Source organism: Cetorhinus maximus, unplaced genomic scaffold, assembly GCF_964194155.1.
Source record: "Cetorhinus maximus unplaced genomic scaffold, sCetMax3.hap1.1 HAP1_SCAFFOLD_896, whole genome shotgun sequence".
NCBI classification, from domain to species: domain Eukaryota; kingdom Metazoa; phylum Chordata; class Chondrichthyes; order Lamniformes; family Cetorhinidae; genus Cetorhinus; species Cetorhinus maximus.
Genome location: NW_027596838.1, coordinates 107,394 through 120,232, shown reverse-complemented (window position 1 = coordinate 120,232; position 12,839 = coordinate 107,394). Strand labels below are relative to the sequence as shown.

The following is a 12,839-nucleotide window of genomic DNA, read 5'->3' as shown; positions in this document are numbered from 1 at the left end:
TTAGTTACCCATTAATTGCCTCTTCTGGGGGTTCAGGTTTTCACGTTTTATAAAGATTTGGATGAAGGAAGAGATACACATTTGCTTAACTGGTAGATAGCATTCAGTGCGGGGTCATCCACTTCACATATGGACCAAAGTATTTTCTAAACGGTGAGACGCTAAGAATTATAGCTGAGCAGAGAGATTTAGGGGTTGAAGTACTGAAATCATAGGGGACAACTTGTATTTTGAAATGTTTTTTCTGTCAGTCATGAGTCTGTGGAACACTCTTCATCAGAGAGCAGTGGAGGCAGGGTTGATGAATATTTTTAACGTAGAGGTAGATAGATGCTTGACTAACAAGGGAGTCCAAGATTGTCAGGGGTAGATGGAATGTGGAGTTGAGGCCACAATAGGATCAGCTATGATCTTATTGAATGGCACAGCAGGCTTGGAGAGCTGCGTGGCTGACTAACTCATATGTTCATATTTGTACAGCTCCTTTAACATAATACAATATCCCAAGTTGTTTCACAGGAGCAATGTAAAACCTACAACTCAGAGCCACATAAGGAGATAATAGGTCAGATGACCAAAGCTTGGTCAAAGAGGTTATAAAGTAGGAAAGTGAAGTTGAGAGGTGATGGGAAGGAATTCCTGAGCTGAAGGTGCAGGCATCAATGGTAGAGTGAGTAAAATTGGGAGTGCCAGAATTAGAGGAGCGTAGATATTTTGGAGGATTGTGGGACTGGAGGAGTGAGATGATAAGGGGTGAGATAGTGGAGGGATTTGAAAACAGGGATGACGATTTTAAAATCAAGATGTTGCTTGACCAGGAACTGTAGGTCAGTGAACAAGACTTGGTGCAAGATATGGGCAACAGAGTTTTGGATGACTTCAAGTTTATGAAAGGTAGATTATGGGAGACCAGGCAGGAGTGCTTTGGAATAGGCAAGATAAGTTATGGGAAAATATTCGTGGCACCCACAACTTCCTGCTCCACATTATGCATTTTGTCCTTCTGAGACCATCACATTGTAAATTCAGTCAATGCAAAACTATAAATGTTTGATCTTGAAATAAATGAAAAACTTAATTTGATGGAGACTTGCACCACCCAACATTACCACAAGGTGGCGATTTTCAATCAGATTAAGGAACCAACCCTTTTAAAGAGTATAAACTTTGTTTTTAGTCTAAATACAAGGGAAAATCAAAACAATTCTCTGAAGTTGTAGGGTCAAGTTTCATCACTTGCACCACCAAATCGGCTTGGCAGCAGTTAATTCCAAAAACTGGTTTTGGTCAATTGCTAAGTGATCTATTGAAAACATTTGTGAATGACTCAGCTTTTAATAAAAAGAATCCTAATGTTAAAATCACACTCCCTAATATTCCAGTTATCTGTAATGTTAAGAAAAATAGGAACAGGAGGAGGCCATTCAGCCCTTCGAGCCTCCTAAACTTGAGGGGACAAGCTAGGTTTATGCAAATTGCCCTGGTAATTTAACCTACACAGTAGTCAACCCATGCTGCAAGTTGCCATTGACTGCACATACATCAGCATTCTAGTATATTTACCAAATGCAAGAGACACCAATCCCTCAATATGCAACTGATTTGTGACCACAGGTAGCACAATATTCAGGTCTGTACCCACTATCCTGGCAGCAGTCACATCTCTTTCATCTATGCAAGGCTTTTTGCTGCCTTAATGACTTGCTGCATGCTAACTTTTTCTGTTTCATGTATGATAACACTTCGATCTCTCTGTACCACAGTATTCTGTAATTTTTCTCCATTTTAGTAATATTTTGTCTTTTCATTCCTCCTACCAAAGTGGACAGCCTCACATTATACTCCAACAGTTAAGTTAGCCCATTCACTTAACCTATCCATGATCCCTTTGCAGACTGTATCCTCATCGCAACTTGCTGGCCTATCTTTGTATCAGCAGCAAATTTGGCTACAATACACTCAGTCCCTTCATCCAAGTCATTAATATGGATTGTAAATATTTGAGGCCCAGCATTGACAACCCACTAGTTAGTTTGCCAATCTGAAAATAACCCCATTCATCCCAACTCTGTTTCCTGTTAATTAGTCAATCCCCTCTCCATGCTAATACATTACCCCAACATCATAAGCTCTTATCTTGTATAGTAACCTTTGTGGCACCAATTATCAAATGCCTTTTGGAAATCCAAATACTCCATATCTACAGGTTCTCCTTTATCCATCTTGCTTGTTACATGCTCAAAGAACTCTAATAAATTTGTAAAACATTATTTCCTTCTCGTAAAATCATGTTGACTCTGCCTGATTGTATTATGATTTTCTAACTGTCCTATTACTTTCTTAATGGATTCCAGCATTTTTCCAATGACAGATGTTACAATAACTGGCCTATAGTTTCCTACTTTCTGTCTCCCTCCTTTCTTGAATAGAGGCATTATATTTGCAGTTTTCCAATGCACAGGAACCTTTCCAGAACTAGGGAATTTTGGAAGATTGCAATCACTATCTCTGCAGCCACTTCTCTTAGGACCCTAGGGTGCAGGGAACTTGTCAGCCTTCAGTCTCATTAGTTTTCCTAGTACTTTTTCTCAAGTGACGGTGATTAAGTTTCTCTCTGTTGCCCCCTGATTTTCTGCTATTATTGGCTTTCAAATAAATCACTAACCGATTCCCAATCACAAAGTCTTTCCATTCCTTCCCTCCACATGTTGCTCTCATCCTCACCAGTATAAACATAAATTCTAACACCTAAGCCAATTAATTATAATTTATAGAAAATATAAGTACTCACCCTTGTGCATTCTTTTAGTGCCTGTTTATTTTCCTATCCTAGTGTTCCTATACAGCGCTAGTCCTGTAGCTGCAGCATTGCTGGTAGAAGGCTGTTGAACTTTCACTGGGGAGACTGCAGATGGCCTTGCAGGGTGCTCTCGAGCAGCCCTGGGCCTTAAGAGTCTGGCTGCGGACTGAACCCCCTTGGGAAGGGTGACCAGGCTGGCTGACTGGCAACAGCAAAGGCACTGGCAGAGTGGCTGCGATGGAGAGGGACCTGCTCTCAGGGTGACAGGTTGATGCTCTCAGGGTGACAGGTTGATGAGACTAGTAGGTACAAACTCTGAAATCACTGCAAGTCCCCATGGCCCTCTGCCCTTCCTTTATCTACTTGTGTAGCTATTATTTGCTGTACTTTTCACCCAATTTATTTTTAATTTTTTCAGTGACTTGTGATCACAGCCAGGATTCACTTGTAATAATCCTTGTGTTATCTGTGTGATGAATTGCAGTCTGTAGACTTTGTGTCAACAACATCCCTCTTTAGTAGGATAAAAAGCAAAATACTGTAGATGCTGGAAATCTGAAACAAAAACAAAAATTGTTGGAAAAACTCAGCAGGTCTGACAGCGTCTGTGGAGAGAGACACAGAGTTAACATTTCGAGTCTGTATGACTCTTCTTCAGGACTTTGAAGAGTCAATTAGACTCGAAACGTTAACTCTGTCTTCCTCGCCACAGATGCTGTCAGACCTGCTGAGTTTTTCCAGCAATTTTTCTTTTTGTCCCCCTTTAGTTCTGACTGAAGACAGAAATGTCCAGAACACAAGGTGAACTCTACCTTGGAATACAGACAGATTGCACAAGAAGAATCTGTGTAACAGCAGCTTGAGACTATCAAGACATGTGACAAATCAAAATTCAACAGTTAAATGTTAAATATCAACCACTCGCTGACAGATTTTCACAAATGCAGATGAAAGTGATGCTACAGAACTTTTTTTATATATATATACACAATATAAATTTTCATTCAATACAGTATTTCAGAACCAAATGCTCATCAGTTCCTCCTTGTTCTGAAGCCTGCTTTTTTTTGCACAAAGATGGGAAAATAAGGATATTAATAGGCAGGAGATAGTTCAGGTAAGTCAGGTGTAAATCCACTGATAACTCCACACATAGGGCAAAATAAACATGTGTTTACACAACACTATCACAATACATGGCAATAAAAGGCTAATAAAACAAAAAAAAAATCAAGTTTATGGGAAAATAAGAGTTCTATATAACTATTAATTTATTTTCCCAGAAGCCTGTGAAACTGTTTATAGGGATCTATGGATTATACACACAAGTCATGCTGTGATGGCGGCTTGGAGAGTTATGAAATACAATATTAAATTAGGCAAATGTCTCCTTCTGGTATGTTACACTATGCACATGTTTGTTAATAGCTATGAACACTCCACAGGTGCCTGATATTACAGGTAACTGCGAGACTCTCTGTAAAAGGTGCTTCTGCAACAATCATTCAATAAAGAAATAAGAAAAGTAACTGAATCTGTACAAAAGGACTAATGGAACTCAAGAGAGCCTTCAATCCACGCTCCCAACTCTCCCATTACAGCAAAAATACTAGCACCCAGCTCATGGCTGCTTGGTTTGCCATTAACATTTGCACTCATTTAAGCCAAGGACAAAAATCTATTCAACAACAGCTTAAAAATAAATTCAAGTCAAGAACCATTTTTGTTTAGTGCTATTCATAGAAAGTAAAGCTCGTAAGTATCTGAAAAGGACAAACCTGTGCTGCACTTAGAATCCACTTATGAAAGTAAAAGTCAAAGTCAAAAGCTTATGATTCTGGCAGGAGACATTTCAGAATTTTTCAGATTCCAAGTGTTGGTGCAAAAAAAAAAATGAACAATTTTAAGGGAAAAAAAATTAAAAAGGGAGAAAATATTTCTCAGAATTACTACAACCAGTTCATTAACACTGACATTCTTCTACACAATTACATATATTAATGGCACCACACATTTTACACCAGGCTTTAATTGATGTAGACTCTGTTCCCAAATTCTCTGTTCCAACATTCTTTCAGGAGAGGCAGGGTCACTTTGGTGAAAGTCCAGATCCTGCAGTGAAAGACGAGCAGGAATCAGATGTTGTCACTGGAGACTCTCTCACTGTGCTAGACTTTGCTGGTGAATCCTGACTTGAGCTACCATTGCTGCTGCTGCCATCAAGGCAGTCTGTTGAAAGACTGAGAAACAGATCGCCACTTCGAATTGCACTGAAAAATCAACAAAAAACATTAAAAATCACAAACCAGAAAATTAGCCATCGCAATTTTAGAAGTCAGCTAGTCTCATTGTACAATTGTCTTCATTTCAGGTTTATTATTTTTTTTTAATTCATTCATGAAATGTGGGTGTTGATGGCTGGGCCAGCATTTATTGCCCATCCCTAATTGCCCTAGAGAATCTGGTGGCGAGCTGCTTTCTTGAACCACTACAATCCTCTGAAGAAATCATACGGACTTGAAACATTAACTCTGCTTCTCTCTCCACAGATGCTGCCAGACCTGCTGAGTTTTTCCAGCATTTTCTGTTTTCATTTCAGATTTCCAGCATCCGCAGTATTTTGATTTCATTTTATTGTTTATTTGTTATCCATTTTAGTCTAATTCTGTTCAAATATTTGGCATCTTCTTCTGGTTATCTCTGTTGCTTCATTAAACATTTAGCCTCAGCTGATTATTCCCAGTAGCCTGGATGCAATGAGATGACCTAAATCGGAACTGACCCACAATGTTCCCAGGTCATGCCCAAACTGATTCTCAGGAAGTTTCTAAATGAGTCAGACTCAAAATGGGACAATCTTATTCTTTATTCGTTCTTGGGGTGTGGCCCATCCCTAACTGACTCAAGGTAGTGATGATCTGCCACTTTCTTGACCTGTTGCAGTCCCTGTGGTGAAGTTGCTCCCATAATAAGCAACATATTATGCTGTACAGCGGCACACCACAGGCTGCGTATGGAATTCCACATTCGGAGAATTCCTAATCTCATTCCTGCTGCTAAAGGGCAAGTGTAAAAAAATGACCCTAGAGAGACTGGCAAAGAAAACAAAAGGGGAGGTGAGGCTGTGGGAGAATTAGGGAGGTGGTTAGCACAATACTAGGACAGTGAAACGCAAGAAAACATTCATCTTAATAAATGGAACACAAGGAATTGCACTAAACAAATTCAATTTCAGTTATGAGACCAATAAATTCTCAGGAATTTTACATGTCTGAGAAAATGTAATTGACCTCAGGAGTGTGATGGAATATTCTTCACTTGCCTGGATGAGTGCAGCTCCAACAACACTCAAGAAGCTTGACACTGTCCAGGACACAGCAGCCTATGAAATTGAAAAGATGCAGCAACTAGGGGTTCTCTCACTGGTCACCATGCCAAGAAAATGGTGTTCAGGAATGGTTATAGTCCCAAAGGCAAACGGTTCTCTAAGAATCTCTGTAGATTTAACTCAACTAAACAAATCATAAGACCATAAGACATAGGAGCAGAAATTAGGCCATTCGGCCCATCGAGTCTGCTCCGCCATTCAATCATGGCTGATAAGTTTCTCAACCCCATTCTCCTGCCTTCTCCCCATAACATTTGATCCCCTTACCAATCAAGAACCTATCTATCTCGGTCTTAAATACACTCAATGACCTGGCCTCCACAGCCTTCTGTGGCAATGAATTCCATAGATTCACCACTCTCTGGCTAAAGAAGTTTCTCCTCATCTCTGTTCTAAAAGGTCTTCCCTTTACTCTGAGGCTGTGCCCTCGGGTCCTAGTCTCTCCTACTAATGGAAACATCTTCCCCATGTTCATTCTATCCAGGCCTTTCAGTATTCTGTAAGTTTCAATCAGATCCCCCCTCATCCTTCTAAACTCCAACGAGTATAGACCCAGAGTCCTCAAACGTTCCTCATATGTTAAGCCTTTCATTCCTGGAATCATTCTCGTGAACCTCCTCTGGACCCTCTCCAGGGCCAACATATCCTTCCTGAGATACGGGGCCCAAAATTGCTCACAATATTCTAAACGTGGTCTGACCAGAGCCTTATAAAGCCTCAGCAGCACATCCCTGCTTTTATATTCTAGTCCTCTCAAAATAAATGCCAACATTGCATTTGCCTTCCTAACTACTGACTCAACCTGCAAGTTAACCTTAAGAGAATCCTGGACTAGGACTCCCAAGTCCCTTTGCACTCCAGACTTCTGAATTCTCTCCCCATTTAGAAAATAGTCTATGTCTCTATTCTTCCTAGCAAAGTGCATGACCTCACACTTGCCCACATTGTACTCCATCTGCCACTTCTTTGCCCATTCTCCTAACCTGTCCAAATCCTTCTGCAGTCTCCCCACCTCCTCAATACTACCTGTCCCTCCACCTATCTTTGTATCATCTGCAAACTTAGCCAGGATGCCCTCAGTTCCTTCATCTAGATCATTAATGTATAAAGTGAAAAGTTGTGGTCCCAACACTGACCCCTGCGGAACTCCACTAGTCAACGGCCGCCATCCTGAGAAGGACCCCCTTATCCCCACTCTCTGCCTCCTGCTAGACAGCCAATCTTCTATCCATGCTAGTACCTTGCCTCTAACACTATGGGCTCTTATCTTACTGAGCAGCCTCCTGTGTGGCACCTTGTCAAAGGCCTTCTGGAAGTCCAAGTAGATAACATCCATTGGCTCTCCTTTGTCTAACCTTCTCGTTACCTCCTCAAAGAATTCTAACAGATTTGTCACGCATGACCTCCCTTTGATGAAGCCATGCTGACTTTGCCCGATTTTACCATGCACTTGCAAGTATTCTGAAATCTCATCCTTAATAATGGACTCTAAAATCTTACCAACGACCGAGGTCAGGCTAATCGGCCTGTAATTTCCCGTCTTTTGCCTCACTCTCTTCTTAAACAGGGGGGTTACATTAGCGATTTTCCAGTCCTCTGGGACCCTCCCTGACTCCAGTGATTCCTGAAAGATCACCACTAACGCCTCCACTATCTCTTCAGCTATCTCCTTCAGAACTCTGGGGTGTAATCCATCTGGTCCAGGTGATTTATCCACCTTCAGACCTTTCAGTTTTCCTAGCATCTTCTCCTTGGTAATGGTCACCATACTCACCTCTGCCCCCCAACTCTCTTGAACTTTGGGGATGTCACTCGTGTCTTCCACTGTGAAGACTGACGCAAAATACCTATTCAGTTCCTCCGCCATTTCTTTGTTCCCCACTACTACGAGATCCTTCCGATGGCCTCAGTGGATAAGAGCTTTGTCAAACTAGCTATGAGTGCTGTATTTACCAAATTGGATGTGAACAGTGGATTTTGGCAGTTGCCTCAGGACAAAAAAAATCCAGATTGCTGGCCACATTTATAATTGCATTCGGTCGTTACTGTGTTAATAGATTTCCCTTTGGAACAGGGTATGCTTCAGTAATTTTCCAGTAAATTCGCAGATTACATGAAAATTGGTAGTGTCGTAAATAGTGAGGAGGAAAGCCTTAGAGCACAGGATGATATAGATGGGCTGGTAAGATGGGCAGAACAGTGGCAAATGGAATTTAATCCTGAGAAGTGTGAGGTGATGCATTTTGGGAGGACTAACATGGCAAGGGAATACACAATGAATGGTAGGACCCTAGTAAGTACAGAGGATCAGAGGGACCTTGGTGTACATGTTCATAGATCCCTGAAGGCAGCAGCACAGGTAGATAAGGTGATTAAGAAGGCATATGGGATACTTGCCTTTATTAGCCAAAGCATAGAACATAAAAGCAGGGAGGTTATGTTGGAGCTGTATAAAACGCTAGTTAAGCCACAGCTGGAGTACTGTGTGCAGTTCTGGCCACCACACTATAGGAAGATTGTGATTGCACTGGAGAGGGTGCAGAGGAGATTCACCAGAATGCTGCCTGGGCTGGAGCATTTCAGCTATGTAGAGAGACTAGATAGTCTAGGATTGTTTTTCTTAGAGCAGAGAAGGCTGAGGGGGGACCTGATAGAGGTATACAAAATTATGAGGGGCATGGATAGGAAGAAACTTTTCCTCTTAGCAGGGGTGTCAATAACCAGGGAGCATAGATTTAAGATGAAGGGCAGGAGGTTTAGAGGGGATTTCAGGGGAAAAAAAAATTATCCAAGAGGGTGGTTGGAATCTGGAACACACTACCTGAGGGGGTGGGAGAGGCAGGAGCCCTCACAACATTTAAGAAGTATTTAGATGAGCACTTGAAACACCATAGCATACAGGGCTAGAAAATGAGATTAGAATAGATAGATGCTTGATAGCCAGCATGGATGCAATGGGCCGAAGGGCCTGTTTCTGTGCTATATAACTCTATGACTGCTCAGTTTTTCTAGCATTTTCTGTGTTTATTCCACAGGAATCACAGTTAATCCACAAAAAATGAATGTAATCAGAATTTCCACAACCCAGTAACATAACTGAACTTCAAAGATTCCTTGGGATGGTCAACCAAGTAGGTAAACCGTCCAGTTCCTATCAAATTTAGCAGAGGTCAACAAGCCCTTGAGACAGCTGCTGAGACAGGGTCAACAGTGCTGCTGGGATGTGGACCAGCAAAATGCTTTTGAAACTATTAAAACAATTTTTAATCTCTTCTGCAATTTAGGCACATTATGACCTAGAACTACTGACCATATTAGCAGCAGATGCATCAGCTACAGGTCTGGGGACAATTTCATTTCAAGGTCAGAGTCACGGCAAGTGTTGGCCAGTTTACTGTGTCTCTACTTACAGAAACAGATTGATAGAAAAAGCAGTGTTGGCAGCAAGGTGACTATGCAACAAGTTTCTCAATTATGGGATTGTGTGTTTCAAAATTGCAACAGACCATTAGCCACTAGTCACCCTCTGAACATGAAAGAAATTGCAAAGAAACCGCCCAGAATCCAGCAATTCAGATTAAGATTGATGAGAGTATGTGCAAGGGAGGTATCTAACAATGGCAGGCACACTGTCACAAATACCATCAGAAGGTACCAAACAGGAGGATTTAGACTTTGCAAAGGAGGTTAAAGCCTTTACATTCTCAATCACTCAGTGCTCAGCAGCTACTGCAAAAAAGTTGCAGGAAATAAAACAAGCCTAGTAACGAGATGAAGAAAGTCTCCACGTCCGAGAATATTATCTGGAAGGATGGCCAGGTCATATCCCCACTAATCTAATACTATGGCAGTACTTTGAACAGCACAAGGGCCCCACAGTCACTGACGACTTACTAGTCTTCAATGAGAGAATAGTCACACTGAGAGCATTTTGGCCTGATATTCTTCAAAGACTTCACCAAGATCATCTAGGAATAGCAAAATGCCGTGCAAGAGCACAGCAATCAACCTGGTGGCTAGGCATTACTCACTCTATAGAAGAAATGATTTCTAACTGTCTTACTTGTGCCTTAAACAGCCAAGAACAAAAAGAAGAACTATTAGCTTCTACTTATCCATCAAGGACATGCAAGCACCTTGGAATGGACTTATTTGAATTTAGGGGGAAAACCTTCCTTCTTGTCATTGATTACTACTCATGGTGGATTGAAGTAAGCAGATTGCACAGAGTCACAGCAGAAGCAGCCATCCAATCCCTCAAGAGAATTTATGTAAAACGAGGCATCCCAGACATTGTAATGTCCCACAATGGGCCGCAATTTGCTAATGAGCTATTCCACAATTCCGCAAACAAATATAGGTTAGTTCATGTAACCAGCTCACCTTGCTGTCCATCTCTAGAACAAAACACAAACGCAATATCACCAGGAACAACCACAAGAGGGTAACTTTAAGCACAGGTATAGAGCACGTGAGTTACCAGCATTGAAGCCCAGGGACAGCATATGGGTCCAAGGTTAATAGAGGGAAGGAATATTCATTAAAAAAAGCTTCACAATGAAGGCCATTCAGGATTGAGACAGACCAGGGTATCATAAGGAGGAACCACAGCATCTTAATATTCTTGGAGGGAAAGCCAGTAAAAACTTGGGCTTACTGCTCAGCTCCTGAAGAAGAGGAAAGACCTACTGCAAGTTCTACAGCCACGCAGGAGAAGAACACTCACACCGACAGAAGAGTGTATGTGGAATATCCTCAACCTCAAAAGATCAGATCAAGATAAGGGAAATTGGTCAAAGCCCCTCAGAAGTCTGAGACTTTGGAGGGAGATGTCAGAGGATGGAAATATGATAGGGATAAAGCAGGGATGGAGAACTACAGCCCTTGGGGTGGATCCGGCCCATTGCTCAATTTCATCCAGTCACAGCAAGATTTCTAAAAGCTGACGACAGTGGCACCTTCAATAATAACATTTATCATCATCGTTACAAATTTGCTTTGGTTAAAAGTGTCGGCTCAATTACTCTAATAATATTTAACAATACAGACATAACAAGGCTCATTCGGGAAAAACAAACTCAGCCATCGCATTAAGTTGAATGTTTCTGTATTCTCTCTTTAAAAAAACAAAATTAAGTTGATTTTTATGTATGTGTGGCCCAGAACTGATTTTGTCTGTGTGAGTGGCCCAAGATAAGAAAAAGGTTCCCCACCCCTGGGATAAAGGCTTGGGGGGGTGGGGGGGGGAGTAATATAGAGTAAAGGGTTAATATCAGAAGCATACATGATGCTGATGTAATAATGTCAGATCACATGGCTGATAGTGAGTGAGTTCTTGAGGAGAGCAGAAGAAATTGATCTCACTGCTATCAAAACAGCAAAAAATGTGCATTTTTATGAACCAGCTTTAAAAGATAAGACTCATTTATTCGCTTACTTGATGAGAATTTTCAAATCCAGCAGTTGCTTGACTGGGAGCCAATGCAGGTCATTGAATAAACAGGGTGATGGGTGAATGGGACTCGTGCAAGTTAGTGCTGAGGTGGTGAGAGGTGCTATAATGTTCCAGGGAAGGTGGGACAGATGGGACAGTTTGCACCTGAACTGCAGGGGGACTAACATCCTCGCGGGTAGGTTTGCTAGTGCTGCTCCGGGGCGTTTAAACTAGATTTGCAGGGGGAGGGGAACCAGAGTGTTAGAGCAGATAGTGAGGTGGAGGAGGATAAAGGTCAAGCGAGGAATGCATGTATAGACAGAAATCAAGGGTTCGTACATGATAGAAATGTTCTCAGGTGCATCTATTTCAATGCAAGGAGTATTGTCGGAAAGGCAGATGAGCTTAGGGTGTGGACTGGCACGTGGGATTACGACATTATTGCTATTAATGAGACTTGGTTGCAGGAGGGGCAGGACTGGCAGCTCAATGTTCCGGGGTTCCGTTGTTTCAGACGTGATAGAGGGGGAGGGATGAAAGGGGGAGGAGTGGCATTACTAGTCAGGGAAAATATCACAGCAGTGTGTAGACAGGACAGCCCAGAGGGCTCGTCTACAGAGGCCATATGGGTGGAGCTGAGGAACGGGAAAGGTGTGACTACACTAATAGGGTTGTATTATAGACCGCCCAATAGTCAAGGAGAATTGGAGGAGCAAATCTGTAGAGAGATAGCAGACCGATGTAAGAAACAGAAAGTTGTGATAGTAGGAGATTTTAACTTTCCACATATTGACTGGGACTCCCATACTGTTAAAGGGCTGGATGGCTTGGAGTTTGTCAAATGTGTTCAGGAAAGTTTTCTAAATCAATATATAGAGGTACCAACGAGAGAGGATGCAATACTTGATCTCCTATTAGGCAACCAGACAGATAAGGTGACAGAAGTATGTGGAGGCGAACATTTTGGGTCCAGTGACCACAATGTCATTAGTTTTAAGTTAATTATGGATAAGGATAGGTCTGGTCCTCAAGTTGAGATTCTAAATTGGAGAAAGGCCAATTTTGTGGAAATGAGAAAGGATCTAGGAAGAGTGGATTGGCATAAGTTGTTTTCTGGCAAGGATGTGTTCAGTAAGTGGAAGGCATTCAAAGGCGAAATTTTGAGAGTGCAGAGTTTGCATGTTCCTGTCAGGATTAAAGGCAAAGTTAACAGGCAT

At 41.8% G+C, this 12,839-nt stretch overlaps 1 protein-coding gene across 1 annotated transcript in view; it reads right to left on the bottom strand.

Annotated features, from left to right (window-relative positions):
* Positions 1 to 3,754: 3,754 nt before the first annotated feature.
* The window catches only part of pabir2 (PABIR family member 2), a gene marked incomplete at its 5' end in the record, with an annotated part of 113,111 nt that continues 104,026 nt past the window's right edge, over positions 3,755 to 12,839 (bottom strand). The window contains one exon of the mRNA XM_078536097.1: positions 3,755 to 5,070. Coding sequence (XP_078392223.1) covers positions 4,890 to 5,070 — 181 coding nt within the window. The remainder of the gene's footprint in view (positions 5,071 to 12,839) is intronic.